Source organism: Pinus tabuliformis, chromosome X (genome assembly GCF_031772625.1).
Source record: "Pinus tabuliformis cultivar Carrire ecotype Pingquan chromosome X, CPIR1, whole genome shotgun sequence".
NCBI classification, from domain to species: domain Eukaryota; kingdom Viridiplantae; phylum Streptophyta; class Pinopsida; order Pinales; family Pinaceae; genus Pinus; species Pinus tabuliformis.
The window spans coordinates 758665658-758681578 of record NC_142308.1 but is presented as its reverse complement, the minus strand read 5'-3'; the positions used below and the strand labels follow the sequence as shown (position 1 = coordinate 758681578).

At 39.6% G+C, this 15921-nt stretch overlaps 1 protein-coding gene across 1 annotated transcript in view; it reads left to right on the top strand.

The window, feature by feature from the left end:
• LOC149142079 (putative metal-nicotianamine transporter YSL6) overlaps positions 1-15921 on the top strand; it is a 446819-nt gene that overhangs the window by 266851 nt on the left and 164047 nt on the right. The window contains exon 4 of the mRNA XM_089453171.1: positions 7592-7729. Coding sequence (XP_089309297.1) covers positions 7592-7729 — 138 coding nt within the window. The remainder of the gene's footprint in view (positions 1-7591; positions 7730-15921) is intronic.

Genomic DNA, 15921 nt, shown 5'->3' with positions numbered 1-15921 from the left:
GGATCACTCGAACTAGCCGTTGGGAGATTTGTCTTTAAATAGGAGGTCAGTTGTCAGTTGAAATCATCTGATCTTTTGATCGTGTATTAAGCGAAAAGCTCTCTTGTAATCTTTTTATGAGCAATAAAGAAAGACTTTGGGGTTAAATTTCGCTGGTGTTACTCTTCATGGAAATGCTGTAAGATGTATTATTTTCGTGCGTAATTTCTTCTTTGCCATTAATAATAGCTTCTAAAGAGCGATTTGAGTACGGGTATCTTTCTCAGTCATTGGGGTTTGAATGATAATTTAAGTTTTGAATATAATAGCAGGTATTTCTATTATATCTGAATTTTATTATTGTTTTCTCGCTCTATGTTGACGGCTGAATTGAGTTTTGTAGGAAAATCCTTGATTATTAGATCATCGGGCGTTCGGGGAAGTTCTCGGCTGAACCAACCAAGTCCCAATTCGTGTTTTTTGAAGAGCCCAGTTTAAATTTGATCGAGGACTTATCATAAGATATATATTTTTTTTTATGGGTGATGCATGAAGGGTTTTGAGCTTAGTACCTCCTCTAAAATTCACAAAAAAAATTAATTTTTCTGTGCTGAATCTTTAGATCTGGCTATTGACAGCCACAGATCATCAGATCTGGGAGCGGAGTTGGACTCACGCTCCCTAGATCGGATTGATCTGCCATTAATGTACATAGATCTGTAATTATCTTTAATTTTTTGACTTGGGTTTTAGTTTTTTTTAGGTCATCGTGCATATCGTTTGGGTGTTTTTTTGTTGTATTGCAGCTACAGATCTGAAGCTGAAAGTTGTGTAGAGTCCAATCTAGGCCCTGGAGGGTAAGATATGGATTTCTGGGTTTCATCAACATCATTTTGGTAAGGATTATGTCCAGATTCTGAAGTCCGAAGGTTTAAATTTAAATTCAAATCTGGAAATTTCGTGAAGCTTTTTAGGGTTAAATATGAAGCAGGTTGATTCAAATTTTTAAATTAAGATTTCTGGAAAATTCTTAAAGAAGTTCTGGTGGATTTAAGGGGTTGCTGGGATACCATTTGTCCGATTTTTGCTTGGTTTTGGGGCTTCATTGTGCAAATTCAATTTTTTTTTACCCTCTCCCCTGTTTGTGTTCTCTCTTGGATGTTCACTGCCATTCTTTTGCATATCCAATAGTCCCGCTCATCTAATCTGCATTTCATCTAGCTCTCAGCCTTATCCAATCCATCGCACACATCCATCACAAACCTGCGTTTTCCCTTCCTTAACCTGCAATTTCTTCAAATCTGGCGGCTCAAGTCTTCTTACCCCATGCTGCTCTTCCTTTCTCCTTGTTTTTTTTTCTTGCCCACCGCTCAGATCTGGTCCTTTCCCCTCAAAGCATAGTCGCAGTCACGATCTATCCGCAACCTCGATCTATCCCTTAATTCCCTTCCATGCAGCTGCTCTTCATCCCTTTGACTTATGCTACCACAAAAATCCACAGCGATCCCTGGCATCTTCCTTTGCTCCTCACGCAGTCACTCCCTCACACATTGCCCTTTGATCCATCAATGTGCTGCCATATCCATGCATTTCCATACCTCTGTCTGCCGCTGCTCCAAAACCCTTAAACGTGGTTTCCTTCGCCCTTCAAACCCTCACATATCCGCAACTCCCTCCATCCTGCTAACCCACATCTGTTGCTCCATTCTTCTTTCCTTCCCACGGCTCTGTCTACTGCTTGTCTACGCAGCTCCCTCCGTCCTCACCACTCCTTCAACCTGCATACACAGCTCTCTAAAAATCCCGTCCAGCAGACCTCGCTCGCCCTCCTCTCGTCTCTGCTCATCCGTCGAGCTTCAAACCTGCACCAGCAAAAAACACGCTTTCGAATTTTTGTTTTACTTTGTATTTCATTTGCATGGTATATGGTTAGGGTTGGGGTATATACATTTTTTAGTTTCATTTAAATTTTACTTAAGTTTGATTTTGTTCTTTGGTTTTGGATTTCTTTTTTTATTTTTATTTTATCATTTCGATTTTATTTACCTTTGATTTTGTATTGCTTCTATATTTTTATTTCATTCTTTGATTTTATTGTTTTTTTATCTCCTTTCTTTTTTCGATTTCATTTTTTTTTGTGTTACATTTTATAACTTTTTATGATTTTGGATTTTGATTTTATTTACATTTAAAAAAAAAATCAAAAACATTAAAAAGGTTCTAAATTTAAAAAAATCTAAAAATCCTAAAAAAGATTAAAAAATCATAATTTTTTTTGAAAAAACTTTTTATTTTTTAATTAAAAATGAAATAAACTAGAGGATCGCGCTTTAATATTAATTTTTTTTTTTTTGTTTAACGTGGCCTATGGCCCAATAAAAATTTTGATTTTTTTATTTTAACCCTTTCATTTAATTAATTTCCTATGGAACGATTGAATCATTAACTTAAAATTCCTTGGTGTTGCTGGTATTAAGAGCAAAATCTAAATTTTTCATGATTTTTCTATGGTCAAGGTGCGACAAACATTTTTAATCATATTTGGCTTTTAAAGAAAATTTATTAAATCTAGATTTGGGCAGTCAGCGAAATAATTTTAAATCTGGAATTTCTTGCATGTGGATTATTTATGATTGTCACTTTTCGTCACATATTGAGAATCGTTCTGGATAACTTGTTTTATTGTTGGTTAATTCAAATATCGAAGGCACTGGTCTATAATTATTTCTATTTTGTGGTTGTGTCTTGTTCACATTGATGTTTAATCTATCAATCTGATTTAATCGTTTAGATTCATCAAGTTGTCCATCATTAGAATCTCCTAGAGCCCGTGATCCACAAGCTTTCTCATTCATTTACCTAGGGACTACCCCCCTTGACTTGTCTAGGAGAGAGTCTAAACGGAGTGAGTAAGGATTTAAGAGTGACAACCCTTACTCTGAGTGTTGTCGCGGTGCCTAGACATTGTGCGAAAACACCTCTCATCGTCTTAATGAATTATACCCCAGAATTTGTGCATACTGGATTTCCCTTGAGCCGTCACTATGCACTCATACCCAAAGCTTCCTTGATCTTCTGGCTAATTTCCCACAGTTGGGCCAAGATCATGCTCTGATACCACTATAGTGTTCCAAACTAGGAAAAATAGAGCTGTGCAAAGCAACAATGAAAACAACACCATAAAATTGAAACATTTAGTGCACACCCGTAAAAGGTCCAGAAATAACCAATAGTTGAGCCATTTTATTATAATCTGGGAGAAAGGTACAAAAATGTGGAAGTGGTGCACCTGGGCTTGCCTCAATGGCAAGCGTGATCAAGCTCAGGTGGTAATATGTCAAACCTAGATGGCATAAATAACTGCTGCAATGATGCCCTATGCCGCCCTTGTGAAACAATGATGTCTGCTGGAAACCCCACCTCCGGTGCTCAGAAAATTGCGGGAAATTAACCTCGACCTCTCCACCAAATACCCAGAATAACATATGAAGGAATTAGCTAGATGTTGACCTCGAAATTTTGGCCCAAATTCCGCTTAGCTCCTTTAGTTGCTGGCTGTGTTGGGACCCCTGTTCGACCCTTTATATTTTCCTTGAAAAGTCTATAAAATTAGGAGTGTGATCCTTGCCCAAAACCCAGAAAAACCCAGAAAGGGTTTTCCTTGGTTCCAACCTTCAAAAATTGACCTTTCACAACTTGTCCCTCCTCCAATTTCGAATTCTGTTGCTGTGACTGATCCGGTCAATCTCTGCTCTCTGAACTCCAGAAATCCTCCTCAAATGGCCCTCCAAATGATCTCCTACTTCCACCATCCAGCTCCAGCATTCCAATTCCTTCCTCCAACTCCCACGTGAGCCCAGTGATGGCTCTCTGCGCAGGCCCCGGTGATTATAAATCGAACTACTCCAATGCAGTGACCTCTTGCTCCAAAACTCTCCCGAAAGGTTGATCCTCCACTATAGCTCCAATGCCCAAACTCCCCCGGCAATTGTTGCCCAGATGAACCCACAAGCAACACCTTGGTGTTCCCGTTCTACGTCCTCCAAAAACATGTATTGGCTGAGACAAATGATGAATGACATGACTGTGAAACTCCATCAGCTCTCCTCTAAGGTAGTACGAATTACCTTCCTAGGGTGGCACTCGAAGTCCACCGAAGCAAGGGTCGAGATCTCCGCTCGGAGACAATCGTGTGCTAAACAACACAATAACCTGACTAAGCAGCTTGAGAAACTAAGGTTGAGTTCAATATGTAAAAAAGATACCAAATGAGGCTGAACCACCTCTATTTATAATTTGTGGGCCTCTTTTCCCATGTGACCCCCCGCCAACTAGCAATTCGACTTTCCCTCCTTAGTCATTTGAACTTCCCCCTAAGGTAGTGTGTATTTCCTCATGTGGGTGGCCCCCACACTATGCCAACAAAACATTTCGGCCCCTTTTCCCTTCCCAAGTCTTTTCCAAAAATCACATGGGTTCCATGTCCTGCAAAATTGTCAGAATTGTGGAATAAATAAACCTGTAACAATTTAATTTCAGAAGGGACATTACATTTCTCCATTTTAAGGGTGACATACTTTGCCCTAGTGACGCCCTAGTTTTTCCCTAGCCTTCAACTTGGGGCTTGTTGCAGGGTTGTTGTGCCATATATTGATTTTACACATCCATTTCAAGCCTTTTCTTGCCCTTGTGATCCTAGATGAGCTTGTTGACCTTGCTTACTCATAAACCCTAGGTCACTTTGTGGCTTAATTAGGCTTCTTGGAGAATTTACATTGCCTTATTTGTGCTAGCTAAGCCTTGTTCCCAAGTAGAGCATCTCTCCTTTGCCTACTTTGTCACCTTTACCCGTTGAACTTGAAATATCCTTTAGGTGACCTAATAAAGGGAAGCCTCCCTTGTGGTGCAAATCCACTAAAGAGCAGGAATTAGTGTTTGTGGGTGCCACTCCTCACAGTTTTGTCACTTAGCCTAGTTCTTGTCTTGTGAGATCCCCTCACAAGACTTGCCAGATTTTGAGGCAACAATACTTACTCTCGTATATCTATATCACCCTCCCATTCGTCGAAGTCTAGATCCGACCCCATGAATAGGTATTATCATGAGGAGTGAAAATTACATCATACATAGCCAGTGTTGTGAACATCTCAATAACATCCCGATTTTATCTCGAAATCACCATTTTTTGGCCTAGCTGATGTTTTCTGATTTTTACCGATATTTTGATGGTATCTTGATTTTGTCGATGTCTGCAAAATTTTATCGATATTTTCCTGATTTTCTCGATTTTTTGGTTTTCCGGACCTTTGCTGATTTTATCCCGATGCCAATGTTTGCAACATTGTATGTAGCTCCATCATGCTGCCTTCCAAGATGCCACATTCTATCTACACTTTTGGAAATCCTATCATATTTCCTTTGTTGCAAGAAACACCTGTTCATCTGACAAGAGAGATGGGAATTATGTGCATTCCCCAAAAAACTTCTGGAGTACTCTTTTCCATCATCATTCCAGTCCTCCAACCAACCTTGGACACCGAGCCATGTTCACCCATATGAATTCCCTCTTTGATATGCCTGAGAAGCTCCCTATGCTACTAAGCTAACTCCTCTTCGTCTTTCACTTGTTTAGTAGTAGAGCAAGGGGGGAGGAGGGTTCTAGGCAGAGTTCCTGAAATAGGGTATACAATCTCTCCTTGAATAGCTGATTTATTTAATCATGTTCTCTATTCGAGGTTTCCATAGATGTGGTCCCACTATACTATTCATTGTGTTCATAGATTGTGGTTAAGTGCTGATCTGAACAATTATCGAATATTCATAGTAGGCCATTTTATCACTCAAAATCTCATTCAATATAGTAGTTTTCTGAAACTGCATTCTGGTTTTTTAACCTAAATAGTTTTGATCCTGCTCAAGAATCATCTTCAGGAGCGAGAAACTTTGCAACTTGGGAAGGTTATCCAGTATGACCATAAAAGCATTTTCCTTCACTTTAGGTTGGCTCTCCTTCAACATAAAGGGGGCTTCCCTAAGATAGGATTTCTAAAGCTTGTTACAAGAAGGCTCAAGGTAATTATGAAGGGTTAGCTTTAGCTAAACATAAGTTCGTAGAAAAGGTTTTATAAATAAGGTGATGGGAGGACCAAGATTAGTGTCAAATCCATTGGGCAAGTGAAGCCAAGGATCAACTAATGTGGGCAGTGTTACAACAAAAAATAGCCCCCAAGGTGAAAAGGCCCCAAGCACCAAGATGAAAGCTTGATTTGAACTTAGGAAGGTTGTCCACTATCACCATATCAGCTCTTCCTGTCACTTTGGGATGGCTCTTCTGTAGCACAAGGGGGGTTTTAACTTTTGATAAAGTAAGTTTGAGTCCGGTGTTTGAGGTCTACAATATAGTGTTTTAACTTTTGGATTTGAATTAAGTCTGATTTATGACCTGGTTTATGTGTTTAAGCAAGGTAAGATTCAGGCTTATAAACCATGATGTAAAATGTATGTGAGGGTACCTAGTCTTGTTACAAAATGTCATTTAGGTAATGTTATTGTTTGGTGTAACATTCATATCCGTAAATATAAGTGTTCGGGAAAGTTCACGATGTGCAAATGGAAGTTTATATACTCAAGTGCAAATCTGAAATTTAAATTTCTGAATTAAATTAAGTTGTGTAAATGCGTCAAACTTATAACAAAAGTCAAACAATAAATCTCGGAATGCACATAGTATTGAAAATTCTAGTTTGAAATCTAAAACAATAAATGTAGATTTAATGCGTATCTGGAAATTGAAAATTTTGAATTAAAGTAGGTGCTGGAAATTGCAGAAAATTTGAAACAGATTAAAATACGATTTTCGATAAAGCAAAAAGTTAGCTTAGTTTATGATTTAAATTTGATATTTACTATTTAGACAAATGTGCAATGTTGGAAAATGAATGTTTGGAAACTAATTTAATGCAGAAATTGCAAAAAAATTGAAAGAAAAAACTTACGTGCAATTACCAAATTTCAAAAAGATAAGAAAAAGTGCCTAAAACTGTCTTTTGGGTGGTGAGAAAGGGTATATTAGTGCCTAGATATTCCGTTACCTGATGGAGTCAATCTAGTTTCTTGGAAGAGGGCCAAAATCTTTCATCTTCCTAGGATAAATAAGCTGTGTAAGTGCATGCAACAATAATCTTACTTGGCTGAAAATTAAAGTATAGAAAAATGCAAAGAAATAACTCAAAATATAAAATTGAAAGTTAGTCGTAGGGCATGATTGGTTAAAATTTCTGTGGTTCCCTAACTTAGAAAGTTGCTGAATAATTTGGAAAAAGGAAACTATAACTTAGCTTCATCCTACCATAAATTCCTCCTTAGTTTTTGTTTTTCCGTTAATTTTGGCAATGCAAGATTCATAATGGATTACTCAAGATATCTTGTTGATTCTATATTTCTTAATGATGGTGCAAACTTGAAGTGAAGTGATTTGGCATCTAACCAATTATAACTGAAATGTTATTTGTTGATTTGTTGAAGTTTAATCTTTTATTTCATATATTGAATGTTAATAAATTTCATGAGACGAACTGACATTTGGAGAAAAACCATCTTTTTATTGTTGCAGAAAGCAAGTACGGTGTCTTGGAAAGTACCTAAGCATTAGTTTCATCTGGAGCTTCTTCAAGTGGTTTTTTAGTGGAATTGGAGATTCATGTGGCTTTGACAACTTTCCAAGTTTAGGGCTGGCAGCATACAAGAACACGTAAATGAGTTTTTCTCATGTTACTGTAATATTTCATATTCAATTGCTATTTACAAAATATCTAATAAGTTTCAGTGGATGGCGTACTGCTATTCCCATTGTTTATTCTTTATTGCAAGGTTTCATGTTGAGACTATGATTAAAATAGGTGTGCTCAATACATTATTACATAGTTAAACAAGACCGAATGAAGAACACTGATATATTTTCTTTTTTATTTACATTGGGTATAGTGTGCCTTAAGCATCCGGCAGCATTGCTTGAGTTAGAGAAGTATAATATGTCGGGATCAGATGCAAACAATAGAGAGGAAACATGAGCAGAAAATGACACAAAGCATATATATTTTATGGAAATGCTGGCAGATCTTTGCTTATCAGGTGGGTGGGCTTCCATGACTCCCACCGATGAAGTTGGTTTCTTTGGGGCTTTTCTTACCTGCCCTGCTTTCATTGTACAGTAGGCAGCTATGTGTCCTGTTTCAAAGCAGGCCAACATCTGAAGGAAACTTGCCCAGAATCCAGGGAGCCCAGATGTAATCTTTTGCTACCAACTTGATTTCTATCTGAAACCCTTTGCTGAAGTCCATGTCTACTTAAATGGGGGCATAGGTATTAATGTACCCTGCCTCCTTACTCCTTGTTAACCCTCAAAATGCATGGGCATTTTTAGACATTATTTACCACACTTGAAATCTGAAAGTCAATTTCAGTAGAAGATCAACCTGGATATTTTACGTCTTGTGTGAGATTACTGTTATTAGAAAGGGCTTACTGCTGAAATGGGGAATCCTGTAGCAATCTGGATTCTGGAGTAAATTTGCCCATAATAATTGGGTCTCAGCACAACATCATGATGAAGACCTTTCAAACCTCTCTTAAGCATCCCAAACAGGTGGCAGTTCCAACATATAGTTTAGGGGATTCATGGTTACCAGATTTATGAACCTTAGAAAAGAGGGCACAAAATAGAGGGGATTGTTACTACAAATTCTAGCACCCATGCAAAGCCTCACTAAGCAACCTAAATTGAGAGCAACAATGCGAGACTTGCCATTGTCACCTCAACAGCTACTACCCTACATTCTGTGGTTGGATACAATCTCCACAAGGGAAGCTTCCCCTGTAGATCTTATGGATTAAGAAACCCAAGTGATCTTAGGCTAAATACCCCCATAAGGCTTCTACTACAAGATTCACCCAAGGGTAGATTTACAGGGTTTTGAGTGATTTAAGGCATATTTTCGAAAGAGCAACTTCAAAGGTTTTTTTTACCCCTCATTTTAACAGTGGTACATATATGCATTTCACATTTGGTAGCATTGTTGTAAGCCTAGAGAATGCAAGTCAAAGCCTTGTAGGCCATGTGGTGTTATATATTGTGGTGTCCTAGGTATTTTGTGGTCAACCATGCCTAGTCCGCTTAGATTTTACACTTAGGTTCCCTTGTCCTTTATAGGATTGGAGCGCTTAGAGCCGACATACTTGGACACATGGTTTAGAGGAACTATTGGTTTATGTAGGGTTGATCGCTAATTGTAATGCCAGTCCAACTGATTTCTTTAGCACATTTGTCTTACCCACATGGTCATGGGTCATTGTGTTTGTATGCATTCTTTGGCCATAGCATATTATCCATTTTTAGTTCTCAATATGGTGGTCTCACATTTTATAGCATTACACACTTCCTGAGGTACTTTGCAGATAGAGGAACTATTGGTTTATGTAGGGTTGATCGCTAATTGTAATGCCAGTCCAACCGATTTCTTTAGCACATTTGTCTTACCCACATGGTCATGGGTCATTGTGTTTGTATGCATTCTTTGGCCATAGCATATTATCCATTTTTAGTTCTCAATATGGTGGTCTCACATTTTATAGCATTTCACACTTCCTGAGGTACTTTGCAGATCTCAATGCACAGAGGCTCGAGGGTCAAAAGCCAACAAAGGCTCAAATTGCTTACAATAATTTGTACATGCCATGTCATGTTGAAATCTAATTTGCACGAAATGGGGAAACGGGTATGAGTTTCCGAAATGGGCACAGGTACGAAATGTGACCCCCCCAAATTTTGGAAACGGGGAAACGCGAATATATATATATATATATATATATATATATATATATACATATATTAGGACATTTAAGAAATATGTGCAATCATAAAGCATATATGATACATTCTAATTTATTGCATTATGATAAAATTGTCAATTGTCAATGCATAAACTATAAGTCATAAACTATAAGTCTCTAAATTTACATCACATTTACTCATGAATGATCACATAATGAAAATAGAAATATCCAAAATCAGCCACGAGAAATTTCTAATTTCTTGTCTCGTGCTTGATTGGGAGTCTCCTCCTACATAGTCGAACGACCTTAGTGCTCTTGATTAAATACAAGTTTCATACCCTAGTACCCTACATGCTCTTGATTATTCGGAGTCTCCCCTGCATAGAGGGCTTGGTTCTCTAGATTAAATACAAGTTCCATGCCCTAGTACATGATAAAATCCAATGGAAACATTGCAATCCCCCCAATCTTGAAATCATGAAAAACAGATAAGTCTGCTGGATTTTGAGTGAGATCTAAAATTCTACTTTCTCCATATGAAATCCAATGAGGGCGAAACCACTCTCAAACGTCCTGAGTCATTTCATGGTAATGTTAAAAATTCAAGTAAAAGGATGAAAATGAAAAGTAAAGGAGAATATCACTTTTACATTACCATGAACTGCATATCAACACTAGGGCCACAGGCTTGAACATTCGGCTGCCCCACTCAAAAAACTCCTTTTTTTATAACTTGAGAGATATCTAGAAGCATCTAGAGGATATTTAAGTCGCCCAATAAAAAATTAGAAGGGAAAAAAAAAAAAATACAAGAAAAAGTCAAGTTACAGGAGGAAACTCTGATGTACAACCCAGAAACGCGTTTCCCGCTGTATTGGCCACATTTCCTCCTCAAGAGACGGGCCAGTATGGACGGAAACGCGTTTCTGGGCCGTACCATACGGGTTTCCCCGTTTCCGTTTCGTTTCCGTACGAAAACGGACCCCTTGCCCACGTTTCCTGGCAACTTAGGTTGAAATTTTGTCAAAATGTCAAGGCATCATGGAGATATGATCAATGAAGGGTGTTTTTTCTCCTTTTGTGGCACATGTGGGCTTAAAGAGGGCATATTAAGGTCATACTTAACCAAATGGGACACACTTGTTGAAGTTGTAACTAGGTTCGGTCTTCATAATATATGTATTTGTCATTAATGTATTTATTATTTTTTTGTCAAGTATCTTCTTCATGCAAGAGTAAAAGATAATTTATTTTTGAGTCAAAAGAAAATGTATTTGAGTCATGTCCCTTTTGGACAGTTAAAAGAAATAGTATTTGAATTTTTTGTATGAGTCATAAGGCCTCAGGATGCCCAAGTTGGCCCTCCTTGGACAAGTCGGCTTGGGCCTCCTGATGGCATTGTTTCAACCCTTGTGGACAACTATATATTAGAGACAAGTTCGACCCACTTGGAGCACATTCAATCATTATCACAAGAAGCACATCTGAACCTAGCGAAGGATAAGAAGAAGCCAAGTCAAAGGAGAGAGAAGACAAGACAAAAGACTTGAAGAATGTAATATTCCTTATAGGAAATTAAACAGTGATAATCAAACAAAAACATCACATGCAACACATGTGAAAATTTCTGAATCTAACACATCAGAAACCCCTACTGCATTATCTGGTTTACTATCTCCTACTTGTTCCGTACATTAACAAGTTATTTAATAACATAAACATCGAAGTAAGCACAATTGCAACCTTCACAAATATACAGATCAACAACTGAAATAAACTGAGACAACACAAGGGACACCTCTATTTTTGGACAATCGTCACCGGAAAAAACCCAATGCGGGAAAACCGGTGCAGCATATAGAGGGTTTTATTATTAAGCAGATTCTGAATACAACTAGGGTGCCATAAATGGCTCGCCCTTTAGAGAATTTCCTTGGCAGTAGTAGTACCTCTCTCCAGAGACAGATATTCCAACAAATCAATAGTCAGATGAACAATCCCACAGTGACTGCTTCTGTTCCTTGTGCTGGATAGCGAAAGCTGCTCCACACACTTAACTGGAACTACATCACCCTCTCCCGACTAATCTGCTCTCAGTCTGCCCCATAGACTTCCTTAGCGCAGCGTCTAAAGCTCTTTGTGTCAACTGCGTCAGCCTCTACGGCCTCTGCATCAGCTTCTTTGGCCCTCTGCATCCTCTGCGCTGGCCTCCTTAGCCTCTGCGTCAACCCTTGTTGCCTCTGCATCAACCCTCCTAGGCTCTGCGCTGCCTCTTTGATATGTATTTTTCGGCCTCCTGCTGAACGGCCCCTCACTGCAACTGATCACTTGTTTGATTTCCTCAGCAAAACTTGCCCCAAAAAATCGAACTAACTGATTTCTTTTGGTGTCTTAGTGTATCTCCAATTGGCCCTCAAGCCTCCTCTTATACTTTTCCTGTTGACGATTCAACGGTTGAGATTAAGTCCCTAATCAACGACTAGGATTAGATCTGGCTTGATCCTCGTTATTTAGAACTTTCTCACCCATATTATATTAATACACATTAATATTTTAATTTTCCTAAGTTTATACTTAGGAACCCCATTAAAAATATTAATTATTTTAATATCTCTCCATCGGGTGGAATTTCCCCAAACGACTTTTGGGTCTTGGGGATCTCATGTGCCTTAGCCTCTCTACCAATTTTTATGACTAGAGCACATCCGATGCTACCAAAATCAACAACACAAAATTTCACACATGCAATTAGACACCCAGAAATTCTCCAAAAACTATGCCAAGCTGAGCCATTTTATTATAAATCAAGGAGAGTACAATCTAAGCATGGAGTAGATCCACTTGGGCTTGCAAATGTAAGCTAGACAAGTTCTTGGTGAGAAAACAATGTGACCGGATGTTGGAAAGTGGCTCCTCCTCAATGCTCTGCATTGGCCCTAGAAATTTGCATTTCTGGCTGGGAAGAAACTGCTATTTGGACCTTCTAAAGTGCTCAATTTTTTTTGAGAAATTAATATTGGACTCTCCTCAAATAACCCACAAATACCTAGAAAGGGTTGGGACTAGTTCGAACCTCCAAAATTATGCCCAATTTCCACGTGCTCCTCCACCAGTTGGGTAATTCGACCCACTTGGAAATGACACTGCCCAAGTCCTCCAAAATGTTAGCAAAAGCTAGAAAAACTCCCCCCGGATGCCTCTGCAAGTCCCAACTGAGATCAACCCCAAATGCGTATCCTCCTAGCTCCCATGAATGGCTCAGAAAAATACCTCTGCACAGGCCTGCACAGTCCCTGAAGATGTGCCAATGTCAGAACAAAGTTTTCACAGAAATGTGCTCGGCTAACATTCCAAATCCTCAGCAAATGATGGTCCAAGTCTCTCCCGGAAAGCCCGACAAAGATGCTGCTCTACAACTAGCTTCCCTAGGAAGTGCGTATTCCTCTACTGTGCCCAGTCTGTTGTGAAAATCCCACGAAATGCCTAAACAATCACCCATCACAACTCTCGAATGTAGTGTAGATCTCCTCCTAGGGCTAGCACTCGAAGTCCACCAAAGGTAGGGTGAGATTCTTGTGTGAAAATTTCATGTGCTAAGCAGCACGGTGTAGTCTTGGCTAAACAACTCAAGAGAACAATAGAGCTAATATGAAATGGTCAAAAGTTCCCAAATGCAAGTCGCCTCCTCATATTTATACTTGCTGACGTACCTTCCTTCTCCCTCCTCCAATTCGACCTGCCTCCCCTTGTCTTTCTTCACACAAATTCGCACTAGCTCAAGGGGTGCGTATTTCCCCTTTGGATGCCCCCCACTTCCCACCAACATTTTAATCTTTCCCACAAAAATAAAATAATTTTCCCTTTTCATCCCCTTAACATAAGTTAATTCAAAAATTAATGTAACTTAGACAAAATTGCAAAATCGGTGTAGCTGCTAGTTGAAATTAAGTAGAGGGAATATCACAAAGAATATTCCCTCTTGACCAAATTTTTGACTAGAACCAGCTCACACGTGTGAAGGACAAAATTATGTGAAAAGAGGCCGAAAATTCTGAGGTAGTTGTAGTTAAAAATTCGGCCCTAGTTTTAGGTCTAAAAATTCTGAAGTTTGACCAGATTTGAAGCAGTTTGACCAGTGTTGACTTTAACTTTTGGAGGAGACTTGGAGGAGGGTTTGACTTGGTATTTTGTGGTAGTTTGGTCTTGGTCTTTGTAATGTTCCTAAACAGGAATGTAAGTCATATACAAAGCATGCAAACAATCCAGCAATTAGAAAAACAAAATATACATTAAGTACCCATGGAAACACTGGAAATAGAGAACTACTGAGCTTTTTATTACTTCTTCAGGAGAAAATTCAAAATACAATAGTAAAATAGAATGGTGCACCTGGGCTTGTCTCAATGGACAAGCATGAAAAATCCGGGTGAGAAAATGTTGAATTGAAGGCTGCTACAACTGCTGCACCAAACTGAACTGCCCTGCCCCAAAAAAATTCTCTCTCTGCTGACTTCGACGGGTTGGAATCACTGCTTCCCGTGCTCAGAAAATTATGAGATTTCAGCTCCTTTCTCCTTGCCCTAAACCTAGAAAATCCCACGAAGGAATTGGCCAAATGTTGACCTCGGAATTTTGGCCCAAATTCCCCTTAGCTCCTCTAGTTGCTGGCTGAGTTAGGACCCCTGTTTGACCCCTTAGATCTGCCTAGAAAATTCTATAAATTTAGGAGTGTGATCCTTTCCCAAAACCTAGAAAAACCTAGAAAGTGTTTCCCTTGGTTCCAACCTTCAAAAATTGACCCTCCAATTTTGAATTTTGTCGCTGTGACTGATCCTGTCAACCGTTGCTCTCCCAACTCCAACAATCCTCCTCAAATGGCCCTCCAAGTGATCTCCTACTTCTCTCGGCCAACTCCAGCTGTATAATTCCTTCCTCCAACTCTCACGTGAGCCTAGTGATGGCTCTCTGCGTAGGCCCAGGTAACTGTAAATCAGACCGCTGGGATGCTGGCTCTCCTGGCTCCAAACTCGTAAGAAAGGTTGGCTCTTTGCTGCTCTCCCGATCCTCTAACTCTCCCAGCAAATGCTTGATCAGTGATTGCTCCAAACTCCCCTTGCGTATTCTCCAACTAGCTAGAAATAGGCACTCCATGTTGTCGCTGAATGGTAGTGTTGTAACACACTCCTAGAACTCTTGAAATACCTATGGAACTGCCTCTCTAGGGCGAGCACAGATGGTCCCCTGAAGTAGAGGTTGAATCTCCCACTTAAGAGATTCGTGGCTAAACAGCGGGTTGACTCAGCTAAACAACAGAGCGAACAGTCAAGTAATTTTGATTGCAAGGTGTAAGAATGAATCCAAAATGAGAGTTGCTCCCTCCTGATAACTCCTTGGGCCTCCCTAGCCTCATGTGGGCCCCTACATCCACCTATTTGACTTTCCCTCCAAGCCATTCGAATGGGCCAATTCAAACTCCCATGTGGGTGGCCCCCACATTCCACTAGCAACCAAATAAAGTTGAATTGCCTACTAAGTCCCTAAGTCAAAAATTATGGGTTCTCTTCCTTAGCCAAAATTATGCAAAATTGTGTAGCAGCACCCTGTTACAAATGTGTTTGAGAAGGGACATGACAGTCCTCCCCTCCCAAATGTTGCTTGCCCTCAAGTAACCTCACAACTAGGTGCTCCAAAATATTTCACCCTCCCAGGTGGCATCCTCATTCGGCAAGCTCTTCCAATGCACCAAAAACCATTTGTCCTAAAGCAATGCCTGAGAAAGCAACCTCTCTAATTGTTGCTCCCCACTGTCATTGCAAAATGTGCCAAGGTCCTAGATGTGCCAATGGATCATGCTTGACCTTTGCACTGTCCTGATATGGAAGAATCCTTCAATACCAGGATCCTAGGCAATCTTGTCCAACATGAAGCTACCCTCGCTCCACTCACTATCTTGCCCAGTGAAAGTACTAGAAGTCCCTTGCTCCATCAGTGACTCGCTAAAGCCCAATGGAAGATCTGTATGATCTCCCCTTGTAGTAGTCGGCACATCCCCAAAGGTTATTGAGCTGTGAAGAGTTGTGATGCCCCAGTTCCCTGCTAGTCCCAGGGTGG